This window comes from Sander vitreus, chromosome 20, assembly GCF_031162955.1.
Source record: "Sander vitreus isolate 19-12246 chromosome 20, sanVit1, whole genome shotgun sequence".
NCBI lineage: Eukaryota > Metazoa > Chordata > Actinopteri > Perciformes > Percidae > Sander > Sander vitreus.
In genome coordinates, this window is record NC_135874.1 from 324325 (window position 1) to 340215 (window position 15891).

General features: G+C 43.2%; 1 protein-coding gene across 1 annotated transcript in view; it reads left to right on the top strand.

Moving 5' to 3' along the window:
- nrxn3a (neurexin 3a) overlaps window positions 1-15891 on the top strand; it is a 240667-nt gene that overhangs the window by 19317 nt on the left and 205459 nt on the right. The window contains exon 2 of the mRNA XM_078277724.1: window positions 522-1680. Coding sequence (XP_078133850.1) covers window positions 996-1680 — 685 coding nt within the window. The 5' untranslated portion in view covers window positions 522-995. The remainder of the gene's footprint in view (window positions 1-521; window positions 1681-15891) is intronic.

The following is a 15891-nucleotide window of genomic DNA, read 5'->3' on the forward strand; positions in this document are numbered from 1 at the left end:
ACTTTACCTGAATGTATATTTACTTTATATTTCTACTACACATTTGCAGATTAATCTTTTAGTTAAGCAAATATATCAACTAATCAAATAGGATGCATCATTATAAGTTAAACTGCCCAGCAGTAAACAGTATATACTAGTGAAACAATTTATTGTTAAAATTAAATAGTTAAATGCCTACAGTCACTTAAAGCCAGGCAGTTGCCTTCCCGCCTTATGTTATGTTATGTTTCATCTATACCAATGCAATGCATTTTAAAAGCTTAAGTTACCACTGGTCACAATATGTGGGTAACCCTGGGTAACCACAGCAACAGTATTGATGCTTTTGGTTCTTTTCTCTCGGGGCACTTTCACTTATGTAACATCTTGAGATTGTACACATGCATGTTACGGTATGTGCCGCTATCATGGGATTTAGATGCAAGGAAGCACCCCAGGATGTGTGTTGTAGTATTAGTAGGAGTAAAAACCAATGCTGATGGACCCATTGTAACCCTCTGCCTCTCTTTTTCTGACAGTGATGGAACTAAGAGAGGCCAGTGGATCCCTTGTCAGCTCCATTTCCCAGCAAACAACATGAAGGAGGAAATTCCTCTTGCCCTGACAGTCGGAGAAGTCCATTCCATAAGACCTTGCACTATGAGTCTTGATAGCATCTGTTCTGAAGTGTAAAAAAAACATCTATAGGAATCACCTCCTCCCGTCGGTCCTCTCTTCAACCCTAAGGAGGAAAACGACAATTCCTCCATACGACCACTGCCCTGCAACTAATGGACAGTTTACTGATGTAAACATACTGACCCTAAGACTGTTAACCTCGACTGTTCTCCTGCTACTGCCCTTTTCCCTTTGAAACATATTTTTCTAAGAAATATTTATCAGAATATATTTCTGCACATACTGTGGATAAAACTGTGGATCACTGAAATTCTGTCCGACCCATCCTAAGATTTTAACACCCCTTTTTGGATTAAAAAAAAATATTTGCAGCTATGGGTCTTGTAGGTTTTTCTATCAGACTGCAAGTATTCCTCAGCACATGTCTGGGACTGGACTTTTTAGGCACACCAGGTCAGTGGGCACGCTACCTCCGCTGGGACGCCAGCACCCGTGGTGACCTCAGCTTCCAGTTCAAGACGGAGGCCTCGGAGGCGCTGCTGCTGTACTTTGATGATGGAGGCTACTGTGATTTTCTGCAGCTATCGGTGGTGGAGGGCCGAGTGCAGCTGGGTTTCAGCATCGACTGTGCTGAGACCACAGTCGTGTCTGACAGACGGGTGGACGATGGCAGCTGGCACTCTGCCACTCTGAGCAGGTATAACCTGCGCACAGTTCTAGTACTGGATGGCCAGGCCAAAGCAGATGAGGTGCGACCTCAGCGTCTGTTCATGAAAATAGTCAGCGATCTGTTCCTGGGTGGAGTGCCTCAGGATATCCGCAACGGTGCACTCACACTGCCTACGGTGCGAAACATGCAGCCCTTCAGGGGCACAATTACAGACCTCAAATATGGCATCTCGCAGCCCCTGTTCCTGGGAAGCTTTATGGTGCCCCTGGAGTCAGAAGGGTGGTGCACAGTGAACCCATGTGAGAATGGCGGTACATGCTCAGTGGTGGATGGACAGCCAGTCTGTGACTGCTCCAAAACCGAATACAAGGGCCGCTTCTGCAGTGAAGGTAACTCATGCCTTTAAAGTCTCTGACACTGCTGACTTTGGCAGGACTCTCAACTGTGAAACAGACTTAGAATTTAGCTACTTTGTTTTGTATTTCAACCTTTTTACATTTCTATTTATTGCAATTCTAACTGAAGGCATTATGCCAACATTGCCTTGATTTGAGATGCTGAACAGATTAGAGATGTGGCCAATAAATAAGAGGTCTGGGACCAAAGCCAGTTCAAGCTAGTGAAGAATTAAGCAAAATGACAAAATCATCCAAATAAACTATCACAAACAAGACCTAGCATCATTGAGTCTTCTTTCACATTTGGAGAGCTGCCCCAGTTAGGCTTGGGAAAAGCACATTTGGTTTTGTTGTTGTTTCCCCCTTTTTGTGCAATGATCCTGCTAATTTCACCTGTCTAGTGTAAATTCATTTGTCATGGTACCATGCGTGCGTGCATGCTTTAAATCAGAAAGCTAATCTAAGCACGGTTAAGCCAGTGAGGCACAGGTTAATGGCATGGGCCCTGCCGGCAGTGATAAGGACACCAATAGAGAGAATGGGGGCCTCCTGAGCCCCCTTTCTTCACCCAATCACAAGATGGCAGGTGTTTTATATCACATCCTTTTGTGCTGAGAATTTTGCCAGAGCTGTGTTTCAATTGCGCTACAGCTGGCTGTACCAAGACCAAAATTGATTTCTATTAAAAGAAAGCTCTTTACTCATTTCCCCCATGTATTTCCTCCCTGCAGGCCAAATAAAAGGCACTTTCACTTGCTTTATGTAAAAACTTGATTTACTGTGATTTGATGAATCCCGAGCACAGAACATTCTGTGATAATGCCTGTTTTGTGGTAGTAATTGGTGAACATGCAGTCAGCACATGAAATGGATCGAGGCAGGCACCTCTGCTCTTTCTCTGTGGTCTGAAATAACTCTTTTCATGTGCTTAATTATTCGCAATCAATACACATTTTTCAGGCTTTCCAAACTAGAAGCTTCCAGCTGAGAAGTACACTGTAATCTGACTCCTTATAAGACAATCAATACCACTTAGATGAGAGTCTTTTTCCATTTAATTAATTTAGATCAGAGGTATTTGTTTTAATGTATTTGTTTAGCTATTTTTCCCTCCATCTTTGACTTTCGAGTCCTCTGCTTAACCTCTCACAAATATGGAATTTACATCTCATTTGGACTGACGCCAAATCCGCGGCACACAGACAAAAGGCCAGGGAATCTGGAATTTAAAGATTAGTTTTTTTTTTATCTCTGCCAGTGTTTGAAATAAAGAAAATGATGGAGTGGAGGGGTGCTGCCTGTGCCTGTCCTCTTCTCTGTGTATTGGTGGCAGCTGAGCTGCTTTGCTTTTGCTCAGCTGATTGACTGATTCATTTAACTGACAAGTTGGGCTTCGAGGGTAGACATGTTTGTGCTTCACTTCCTCTCTTTTAGCTGTCTTTCACTGCAGACACATGAGAACAGCAGATGACTTGCTGGTGTGTAAAGTATTAAAGAAAATCTGGAGGAAGAGCCCTCTCTTCTCTGACTACCAGTCAAGAGAGCTCCGATTTGTTATTAAAGCATTACATGGTCTACGATGTGATTGTTTGGTCCATCTTCCAGGCCTCTCACATCCACTAGTTGCTCTGATCCAGGCTCTTATCTTAGCTGTTGAAGGCTATTCATGCATCACAATAGTTAAGCGTTCTCTCTCATCACTATTAATGCTTTGTTTCTTATCTTGTCTGTTTCACTTGTCCTGTCTATGAGTCTCTATTATTTCCACTGGATGATGAGTCTTAATTCTTTTATTTGTATTTTTATTTTTTACTTTACCTAATGTAAAACATCACAAGTCTTATTTAGCTTAGTGTGTTAGTGTGCATTTCTTTAACTCTTTCTGTGCTCTTTGGTGAAGGCCTCTAGTTCCACAGCAGCTGTTCTCCTGCATAAGGTGGTCCATACCACCGGTTTCGGAAGGGGGTGTGGTAGGAATATTCTCCTTAGTTATCTGGAGAGCTAATGCACAGGATTACCTACTCACACTTCCCATACCATTACACTTGCTGTGTCCACTTAATATATGAGGAAAATATCATAAGCTCAGCCGCTCACTGCTACAACAGAAATCTCTATTTCATGAATGATGAGAAAGATAATTGTGGAGAAAGTCACATGGTATGAATACAATACTGATGACAAATACTAGGAATTACAAAGTAGTGTAGTGATGTTAAGAATTAGGCCACATAAAATAATGCAACGCACTGAACCTACCAGATACAGATACATGTTCTTAGTCCCTGTAGTAATATTCTGCAGAATAACAGAAGTGAACTAGTTCTCTTAATATTTTTTGTTTCAGTATATGTTGATACTGCTTTAATTTTTCATCCAGTCCTTCCGAATATTAGATAACACATCTCCTATTACGTACATAAAATATATTTGGACTAATCCATACCAAACGTCATATGTAGGCTTGATATTTTTAGGCACAGAAGATACCAGGAGATTAACTAAGACCAGTGCTTAATTTGTAAAGTAGGAGGTCCCGGAGCACAGAGGGGGGGTGGATCCGGTGACTCAAAACAGGGGTTGGAGGTAACGGAACAAAAAAGAAATTACACTGCCTACGTAGCTTCTCTGACTAAAAAAACCTAAACAACGCTGTATGGACATTAGGGCGATGTTTATTTTTATTTCAGAACATGCACTGCATCGCTGCGAAATATAAAAAAATAAAAATAAATACACTGCAACAATCGTTTTCACAAGCAGCAATTATCCATCGGACTATTAAATTAAATTAACCAAAAAACCCACTGTGGTCTCCACATTCTTGATCGGCAGAAATGGTTTTTGCTTGTTTGGGATCTGACTGGCCAGCGTATTTGAAAAAGTTAAGCAAACTTTGTTGTCTTTTTGACATTTTTCCCCTGAGTGAAATGAGGCTATAACAGCAATCTCAACCAGCACAAGCGCTTGTGTCACTTGAAGTGCAGCGCCGTGCTGTTGAAGTGCCTCAGAATAAAGACTAACAAGACAGATAACAACATTGAACACTACACAAACAGTAATTTATTTTTTTCATTTAGACAAATTTTTCATGGTGACACAGGAGGTAATAAAAAAGGTTCTAGATCCAACGTTGGAGGTGCCATAACATGTTCCGGCGTGTTCCGGCTCAAATTAAGCCCTGACTAAGACAGTGTAGTGGACATGTTTTCTTACGCTCAGCTGATGTAGGTAAATATTAGTTTATCTGCAGGCTGATGTAGCTCTTGTTGAACTGAAATTTAACAGATTGACATTTGTTGAAACTGTGATGAGGTTCAGTAGCAAATATGATTGGAAGATTTATGTTTTTAGTTGCTCCAACTTTTCAGGCTGATCTTCCTGCCAACGCATGCCGCCGTTCCACACCGCTGTGAAACTAAAGGCCTGCAAAGTCTAGAATGAGGATAGCAGGTTCATTACACCTCACGCTACCAAAGGGTTTGACAGAGCTGATGACATACTGATGATTTTGCTTTGCTTGCTCTTACCAATAATGGGGCCAAAAATGTCCTGAGTTTGGCTCTAAAGGTAAGCTGGGGTCATGTATGTAATTTTCATGGCGATTTCCCTATTAGATCGTCTTTTGTAAATGGAAATAGTGACCCAAGGAAGAAAAGTCATGGAATGTCTAAAATGGAAAAGCTTGGTTCGCTTAGCAACAGGGTTTCTTCCAGGGGAAATTCTGAACATTTCTGGCACTATTTTGGACTCATTTAGTTGAGATGTATGTAAATATGGTGTTTTCAGTCATTCTTAGTACTGGTGTTCCAGCTCTCTCATCTATAGGTATCGCCCTGTTCAGTTATCGGGAGTAAGGAGGGGGAGGCCCCTCCTTACTCCCTCGCACTCTCACACACACCACCCCACCACCCTCCAGCCCCTCAGCGCTGTGATGTATAACTCGGCGAGGCATCCATGCAAAGGCACTGGTGACCCTGTAGGTTCATAGGCCGCCTTTCCCAACCGTGATGTACAGCCTCCACGATGGGAGCTGTTCCCAGTGTTGATTCATGTCTGGCTCTCCCTCTTCTCACCAGGCTGCTGGGCGAGTGCTGAGTGGAAGCAGGGAACTCGAGCAGCCCTGAGAGAACTCGGCTCGTTGATAAAGGGATAAATAACGTGCTTAATGAAGCTGGATTAGGTGGATTGGTGGATTGCCTGCTTTTTCGATACATCAGGGAGTGAATTTGTCATGACTGAAAGCAAAAACTGAACCTGATGGGTCCTGAGATACTGAGCATTGAATGTCTGACACATATGTTACCTTAGTACTGCTGCTGTACTTTATTTCACCTTTTTTTCTAACACAGGAATGAAAAGAATTAGTAGTTATGAAGTGGACGACAGAAAGTAAGAAGTTATAAAGAATCGTGTCATTCTATGCTCTCAATCTGTAAAGACTCGATGACACACACTGTGTCCTCAATTACTGTCGATTTGTTACCTAGTGCACTGTATTTACTCAGGCTGTCCTCATGAATTATTTGCACATATAGCTACAAAAAGCAATGCACTGTAATTTGTGTGGATTCCACATATTTATTACTGTAAACTCATATGGCCACCAGAGGACATTGCCTCTTGAATGTAAACATAACTTTTTTCTATTAAGTGTGCTGTAAAAGTTTTAAACTACAATCCAGAGGTGTTTGAATGACAGAAATCTGTTCAGATGAGATCTTAATGAGTACAGAAAAGCGTGTTCAATGTTATTAGGATTAAAACACTAAAATGTGAACAATGATCTACAACAACCTAAATGAACAAGAATTAACTTTGGATAGCCTTAGTGTAAAATTATTTAACAGCAGTTAGGAGGAGACATGCTGTGTGCACAGGGTGGAGATTTATAATAACATGGAACTTTCTGTTGTATAGTATGGTTTTAAGTTGTTAATACAACATTTCAGCTCTGGGTAACGTTAATCAGGTATTTTATCTGTGGAACCATAACATTTATTTGACAATGCACAGCTACACTTTATCTGTATCATCTTCTAGTCTGGTTTATTTAATATATAAATAGTTATTTCTTTCTAAATTACTTTGTTGTGTAGTCATTTTTTTAATATGCTAAATAGTTCATAAACCTTTGTTTCACTAGTTTATCACTGAACCCAGCCATCACAACCCGCGCCACCCACCACCACAAGTAAATTCTCAACCTGTGAGAAACATTGAATACTATTTTTTAAATACTGAAAACTGCTAGCATGTATATTAGTTGTATTGTAGAATGTATACCTGATGAAGACCTTGAAGTTGAAATGTTGCATTACATTTTTGGGAGCTTAGAATGTTTAGTGCGCGGACTACTTTGCCTTTGTAAGCTCTGGCTTCACCATAGTGTAGATCAGTGTTGGGAAAGTTCGCTTTCTACATGAACTAGTTCAAAGTTCAGTTCACACATTTTAAAATGAACTAGTTCAGTTCATAGTTCATACTTAAAAATTTTGAACTAAGTTCACAGTTCCAAAAATGAACTAGTTCATAGTTCTTTTTTTCCATATGTTGCTTTCAGGTTTGCTGTGGATGTGACTGAAGTGCGAATTTTCTTTCTTTTCGGGCAAAGTTTGCACAGAAATGTAAGATTTTTCCCATCCTCACCGACCTTATCATAAAACTCGTTTAAATAATCATACGATGCCTCCTTGCTGCTTTGTTGCCTACATGCTGCTGTCGCCTCCATGCTGCTTTTTGTTTTGATGACGCATGTGGCGGTGCGACACTGGTGGCTGGTGTTGCCAGATTGGGTGTTTTTTCCGCTACATATTAAGGCCTGTTTATGGTGTGTTTTAGCCGGGTTTTCGCCTGGATGGCTCTATAGAAATCTGGCACCCTATTGAACGAAGTTAAACTGAGAGAGCGTGCCGTTCACAGACACCAGAATGAACAAGTTCACAGTAACGTTCATCAGGCAGTAATACAGTACGTTCAGTTCACGTTCGCGTCACCTTCACGTTCACCTTCTCATTTGCCTGTTCCATGACATTGTATGTTGTTACATATAGGAGGCCACATCTGACCATGTTGGAACTTCCTGAAAATCCTCCCAAGGGATTTCTACAAATTCTCTCAGTTCTTTGTTAATGAGCCTATTTCCACAGGAATTGTAGTCCATTCAAAAACAGAATTACACCTCCAATTAAAAGAGTTTAGACCTTTGTTATAGGTTCCAGCTAGAGAACCCACTTTACACTGCTGTGCATTTGATATCAATATGTGATTTAGACCAGTGCAAACAAGGCAGTGGACTCCTGCTCCCTTTAATTAATGATTCATTGAAAAAGTCAGAGTGAACAAGAAACTAGCAGAATTGCTCAGTTTGATGATTACAATTGATGATGTAAGAGAGAGCCTATGATAAAACTCCAGATTTGGCTGTTTCCCTTAAAGCAATTAACCACACTAATAATATGAGCCTACTATAGAATAGAAATTAAGTCATTTATTTTAGTGAGTCAGTCTTATATGCATTTGTAGGGGTTAGGCTGAGCCACAAAACCAACCAGTTTTAGGGAAAGATCATGGCTTGGGTTAAAATAAGTACTTTCTAATGACTATGTATTGTTGTTCAGAAGATAGAAATATTTTGATTATATGATTGTTACATGTACCTCAGCTAAAGTATTGTTACATTGCTAGTTAATACATACATTGTGGAATAGGAATCTAAAATACATACGTAATAAAATACGTCTGTTACATTCAAGCCATTACCAAATGAGTTGATACAAAGCTAATTAAGACTATCAGCTCCACGAAACTCTCTCTGTATTTCTCAGTATGCCTATATTCAGAAGATTGTGTCATCCGGCGACTTTCACGCGCAGAAACTTGAGTGAAGATAATTACCTCTTCTGAAGAGTCCATCCATCCATCCATCCATCCATCTTCATCCGCTTATCCGGGGTCGGGTCAGCAGGGGACCCCAAACTTCCCTTTCCCGGGCCACATTAACCAGCTCCGACTGGGGGATCCCGAGGCGTTCCCAGGCCAGGTTAGAGATATAATCCCTCCACCTAGTCCTGGGTCTCCCCCGAGGCCTCCTCCCAGCTGGACGTGCCTGGAACACCTCCCTAGAGAGGCGCCCAGGGGGCATCCTTACCAGATGCCCGAACCACCTCAACTGGCTCCTTTCGACGCAAAGGAGCAGCGGCTCTACTCCGAGCTCCTCACGGATAACTGAGCTTCTCACCCTATCTCTAAGGGAGACGCCAGCTACCCTCCTGAGGAAACCCATTTCGGCCGCTTGTACCCTGGATCTTGTTCTTTCGGTCATGACCCAGCCTTCATGACCATAGGTGAGGGTAGGAACAAAAACTGACCGGTAGATTGAGAGCTTTACCTTCTGGCTCAGCTCTCTCTTCGTCTAGCGGTGCGATAAATTGAATGTAATACCGCACCTGCTGTGCCGATTCTCCGACCAATCTCCCGCTCCATTGTCCCCTCACTTTCGCGAACAAGACCCCAAGGTACTTGAACTCCTTCACTTGGGGGTAAGGACTCATTCCCTACCTGGAGAAGGCACTCCATCGGTTTCCTGCTGAGAACCATGGCCTCCGATTTAGAGGTGCTGATCCTCATCCCAGCCGCTTCACACTCGGCTGCGAACCGATCCAGTGAGTGCTGAAGGTCACAGGCCGATGATGCCATCAGGACCACATCATCTGCAAAAAAGCAGCGATGAGATCCCCAGCCCACCGAACTGCAACCCCTCTCCACCCCGACTACGCCTCGATATCCTGTCCATAAATACTACAAACAGGATTGGTGACAAAGCGCAGCCCTGGCGGAGGCCAACTCTCACCTGAAAGCGAGTCCGACTTACTGCCGAGAACCCGGACACAGCTCTCGCTTTGGTCGTACAGAGGGTGGATGGCCCTGAGAAGGGACCCCCTCACCCTGTACTCCCGCAGCACCTCCCACAGTATCTCCCGGGGCACCCGGTCATACGCCTTCTCCAGATCCACAAAACACATGTAGACTGGTTGGGCATACTCCCAGGCTCCCTCCAGGATCCTTGCGAGAGTAAAGATCTGGTCCGTTGTTCCACGACCAGGGACGGAATCCGCATTGTTCCTCTTCAACCTGAGATTCGACTATCGACCGAACCCTCCTTTCCAGCACCTTGGAGTAGACTTTACCGGGAGGCTGAGAAGTGTGATACCCCTGTAATTGGCACACACCCTCTGGTCCCCCCTTTTTTAAAAGGGGAACCACCACCCCGGTCTGCCACTCCTTAGGCACCGTCCCAGACTTCCACGCAATGTTGAAGGCGTGTCAACCAAGACAACCCCTCCACACCCAGAGCTTTAAGCATTTCTGGACGGATCTCATCAATTCCTGGGGCTTTGCCACTGTGGAGTTGTTTAACTACCTCAGCAACCTCCACCAGGGAAATTGATGCCAATCCCCCCCCTCATCCTCCAGCTCTGCCTCTACCATAGAGGCGTATTAGTCGGGTTAGGAGTTCCTCAAAGTGCTCCTTCCACCGCCCTATTACCTCCTCAGTTGAGGTCAACAGCGTCCCATCCTTACTGTACACAGCTTGGATGGTTCCCCGCTTCCCCCCTCCTGAGGTGGCGAACGGTTTTCAGAAGTACCTTGGTGCCGACCGAAAGTCCTTCTCCATGTCTTCTCCGAACTTCTCCCACACACGCTGCTTTGCCTCTTTCACGGCAGAGGCTGCAGCCCTTCGAGCCCCTTCGGTACCTTGCAGCTGCCTCCGGAGTCGTCTGGGATAACATATCCCGGAAAGACTCCTTCTTCAATCGGACGGCTTCCCTGACCACCGGTGTCCACCACGGTGTTCGTGGAGTTACCGCCCCTTGAGGCACCTAAGACCCTAAGACCACAGCTCCTCACCGCAGCTTCAGCAATGGAAACTTTGAACATTGTCCACTCGGGTTCAATGCCCCCAGCCTCCACAGGGATGCACGAAAAGCTCCGCCCGGAGGTGTGAGTTGAAAGTCTGTCGGACAGGGGCCTCCTCCAGACGTTCCCAATTTACCCGCACTACCCGTTTGGGCTTACCAGGTCTGTCCAGAGTCTTCCCCCCACCCCCTGACCCAACTCACCACCAGATGGTGATCGGTTGACAGCTCCGCCCCTCTCTTCACCCGAGTGTCCAAAACATATGGCCTCAGATCAGATGAAACGATTATAAAATCGATCATTGACCTTTGGCCTAGGGTGCTCTGGTACCAAGTACACTTATGAGCATCCCTATGTTCGAACATGGTGTTCGTTATAGACAATCCATGACTAGCACAGAAGTCCAACAACAAACAACCACTCTGGTTTAGATCAGGGAGGCCGTTCCTCCCAATCACGCCTCTCCATGTGTCTCCATCATTACCCACGTGCGCGTTGAAGTCCCCCAGCAGAACTATGGAGTCCCCGACTGGAGCCCCATGCAGGACTCCACTCAAGGTCTCCAAGAAGGCCGAATACTCTGAACTCTTGTTTGGTGCATATGCACAAACAACAGTCAAGTTTTTCCCCCCCCCCACAACCCGCAGGCGTAGGGGAGGCGACCCTCTCGTCCACCGGGTTAAACTCCAACGTAGCGGCGCTCAGCCGGGGGCTTTGTGAGTATCCCCACACCCGCCCGGCGCCTCACACCCTGGGCAACTCCGGAGAAGAAAAGAGTCCAACCCCTATCCAGGAGTATGGTTCCAGAACCAAGACTGTGCGTAGAGGTAAGCCCCACCAGATCTAACCGGTAGCGCTCCACCTCCCTGCACAAGTTCCGGCTCCTTCCCCCACAGAGAGGTGACATTCCACGTCCCCAGAGCCAGCCTCTGCTGCCCGGGTCTGGTCCGTCGAGGCCCCTGACCTTCACTGCCACCCATGTGGCAGCGCACCCGACCCCAGAGGTTCCTCCCACAGGTGGTGGGCCCATGGGATGGAGGGATGTCCGCCACGTAGCTTTTTCGGGCTGTGCCCGACCGGGCTCCGTGGCAAACCTGGCCACCAGACGCTCGCTGACGAGCCCTCCATCTGGGCCTGGCTCCAGACGGGGGCCCCGGGCTTCCTCCGGGCAGGGTCACTTCATCCCTTCCTCGATTTTTCATAGGATTTTTGAACCATTCTTTGTCTGGCCCCTCACCTGAGAACACTTTGCCTTGGGAGACCCTACCAGGAGCACAAAGCTCCAGACAACACAGCCCTCAGGTTCATGGGGACACACAAACCTCTCCACCATGATAAGGTGATGGTTCCCGGAGAAGTTCTGAAGAGTCCATGTTTTTTTAATCCTCCGTGTCCTCCTTGGCTACTAGCAACTGCGTGGAGGAGGGGTGGGTGCACTCAAGCTTTAACAAGCATTAGTCAATACTGAAGCCACTTTTTCAAAACTCTTCATACAGTCTGCATTCCCATCAACATGCATCTTGGCCACACAGTTAATCTCACCTCCAAAACTCACTCCACCAAAATAAGCTTGTTAGACCAAAACACTGGCAACAACTGTCCCTCAGCACCAAACATCGTCACTTATAACACACTGACCTAAAACACATAGAAAGCCTTACATAAATGATGGGCTGAAAAAACACTTTATTGAATATACTAGATAAGTTTATGGAACAGGAATTAATCAGAAATGTGCTTCAATATCCTGTATTTTTTTATATATCTGTGCGTGCAGTAATTAATTAAAAAGTTAATACAAAAAAATCCCAAATCCTTAAATTCCAGGGCTGCAGTAATAATTACAAAAAACCCATCAACAGCATGTATGGTATAATCACTCATCCTGTCCAGTACTGTGACGATTCCTGCCTGCTGCATTTGGCCACAAGTTCTCTTCAACATCACATCTTATGTCTTTGCATTCAGCTTAAAATTGTGATCAGCTGTGTTTATAATGATTATTTCATTTATTGTACATACGTTTTTCTATATATTTTAATATGGTTACTGCAGAAATGCACAGAATGTTCCATCCTTCAGTTTTTAATAGAGGTGTAACGATGTTAAAACGTGACGATATTAAAACGTGACAATATTTCTCGTCGGGGTAAAAGGTTCTCTCACGATATCAGTACACAAGTGCAGAGCAGCAGCTAGCATGACTGGTTAGTCTTGTGTGCGATAATGCAAAATTTGGTATCAATCCAATACCAAGTAAATACAGGGCCAGTATCACCGATACGATACCGATACTTTTCAATAATTAAGGTGGATTCATCATCAGATAGCTAAATCTGAATGGATTTTCATTAAATGTAAGTGTTTTTGTGAATTTTCTTTTGGATTATTAATAAGTTAAAACCCAGGACAGAATTTTCATATGCTTGTCTTTTCAACTGCAAGAGACATATAATGTGTCTCAAACCACACTACGTACTGACTTGCATAGTGCATAAATTTCGACAGGGGAGTATTGTCTCAAATCGCGCACAGCCATTAGGCACTTACCAGAAATGACGATCACAACATTTCACCTCTTCTTCTTCTGTAAAATTGTGAATTTCACCCAGGAAGATCATTCCAGCCTAGGTGGTTGTTTTCCGCGAAAAATACATTCCTGCTTCGTTTTTGATATTTTCTTACAAATAAATGTGATTTTATTAATTGTTGCTTGCATTTGCTCCGTACAACGCTGTTGTATCATCCGCCTCTTATTAGCTAGAAAACGTAACAGTATCTTAATATTCTTTTTTGTTATTGCTCTCTAATAAATGTTTTCAATTAATTAATTCTATTTATTCTTTGTTGACCCCTCTCTTTTATGTATATTTTATGTTTCTGCTTTAAAAATGAGTAACGTTAATCTATTACTGTTCATTTGAATAGTAATTGTAATGCTCAACTGTTTTATGAGAAAATCCTTGTGGCCCATAGATATGATTGTTGTGAAGCATTACCCTTACAACTTACCTAATAGACAAACCATCATTGAAACTTATCATTTTATGTTTCCAGCTAGACTGATTAATAAGTCAATTTGGGGCATTTTAGGCGTTAATTATATAGTAAAGCTGAAGATGTGAAAAGGGGAGAGAGGGGGAATGACAGCAAAGAGCCGCAGGTCGGAGTTAAACCTGCGGCCGCTGCAACAAGGATTGAGCCTTTGTACATGGGGCGCACACTCTACCAGGTGAACTATCCAGGTGCCCCGACTGAGCATTTTATAAAGGTTCACATAATATGTACATGTGTTAGAATACATTTATGCACCACTGTGTGATAGGAAATTCCTGTAATGTTACTCCGGCAAGGTGGATATCATGTTTATTATATAAGCTATTATTTTAAGTCATACTTTTCTGTGTTCTAAATGGTCTTCATACAATGACAATACAAGAGAGAAAGCAGAGGCAACATAATTGACTTTAAATAGATATATATCTATATCTCTATTCTTTTATGCACTAATGTTATGCTTGCTACAGTCATGCAAAGTGCAATGCAAAAGATAACACAACACAGAATTTTATTTAAAAGACGGTCCTGTGCTTATAGTTCTACAGGCTCCAAACCCTAGGCCGTAACGTTACTGCCAGCTGAACGATACAGTTCTGGCACTGTACTTTAGTTTGATGGGAAAGTGACATGAGGGTGGACTTCAGACTCTCCAGGGGATCATTCTACGGTCTGATGGCCATCGTTGTACCTAAATGAGGGACCTCTAGTCCTCGTTTGTCCCTAAAGAGATGGATTATATACATCAGATCAAGGCAGAAACGGCTGATACAACGTTATAACATTACGTTACTGTTAACGTTACTGGCTGACAATGATCAGCTGATCGCTACGTTGCCGAGCTAACACTTGCAGCTGAATATGTACAACTTGTTAAGATCAAACATCTAACACTTACATCTTCTACAGTGAGGACGATGATTTAACACAAACAACAGTATGGCCACAACACATGTAACATTAAGTTATAACTTATTTGCCAGTGGTTAAACTGTGCCGCTGTTGGCTAAGGTTAGCTTGCTAGCACGTTACAGTACGGTACCAATATACGTTATAATTCACGGCCAAAATCATTACTGACTGCAAAATTAACCAAATAAACATACAGGTGGCTTATATGTTATACAAGTATAGCAAAAAGACTCATGTTCAACATACATTTGTATTGTTCCGTTGCGGGACAAGCCACCATGTCCTCGGCCACCACGTCCTCGGCCACCACGTCCTCTGCCACCATTATTTACAGTTTTTCTTGATTGCTTTGACCTGCTTAAAGAAAATGGGATCTACTCGGTTTTCATCATCACTGTCTCAGCAGAGCAGAAGACACCGCTTGCAAATGTGTTAACCCTTTCTCATTGGATTGACACATTTTCCCCACCCTTTTGCAGAACAGTTAACAAGGATGTCATTCAAGCAGTCCAAACTCTATTGTTTTAGCTATGGTAACCAAACAGAAACCATCTGTTCCTAACTATTAGAAACTACCTACATCAGTATGAAATCACTTAAGTGCCTGTTTGACACTCCTTCACACAAATCTTCAATTAGCAATCAGTCTGCAGGCCTTAAGGTGCAGTGTCTGTGTTGTTCTTTGTCAACATGGATGGAAGAGGTCAAAGGCAGATGAGAGTGAGAGGAAGAGGTAGAGGGATCCGAGGAAGAGGAGTCCGAGTGCGAGGTGGAGGTATAGTTGGAAGGGCTCAGGTTTCTGATGAAATTCGGGCAACTGTTATTGATCACATTATCAATCATGGCCATTTGGCCCCATCATCAAGACACGAGAGACTGAGTATCAATAGTGGCTATTTCTTATACTCTACAGTAATAGATGTTTATACTTTACTGTAAGAGATTTTATTTTTATTTTCTTAATTTCTTATACTCTATTTTATTTTGGTTTACATGTATTTTGTGTAATATTTACAGTATTTCAGTTTTCAGCCACAGTTTGAAAATAAGAATCAATGGAATCAATAAAATGTGCATCAAAGCATTTCTGATTCTGGATCCAATTCTTTGCAAGAAGGCAAATTTGGCAACAAATGCACTGGCATGAAAGCTACGTAGAGTAATAGGCTATGGTGCATTCGCACTAAGTGCTGTATTTTGTATTTTGTTGTCCACTGTGTAATGGTTTAATTGGAAGAGCTCATACACTCGTTTGCAAGTTGTGTTGTTTGAAGGCAAAATTAGCTTTTGTTGCATATTTTAAATGTTTTGGCA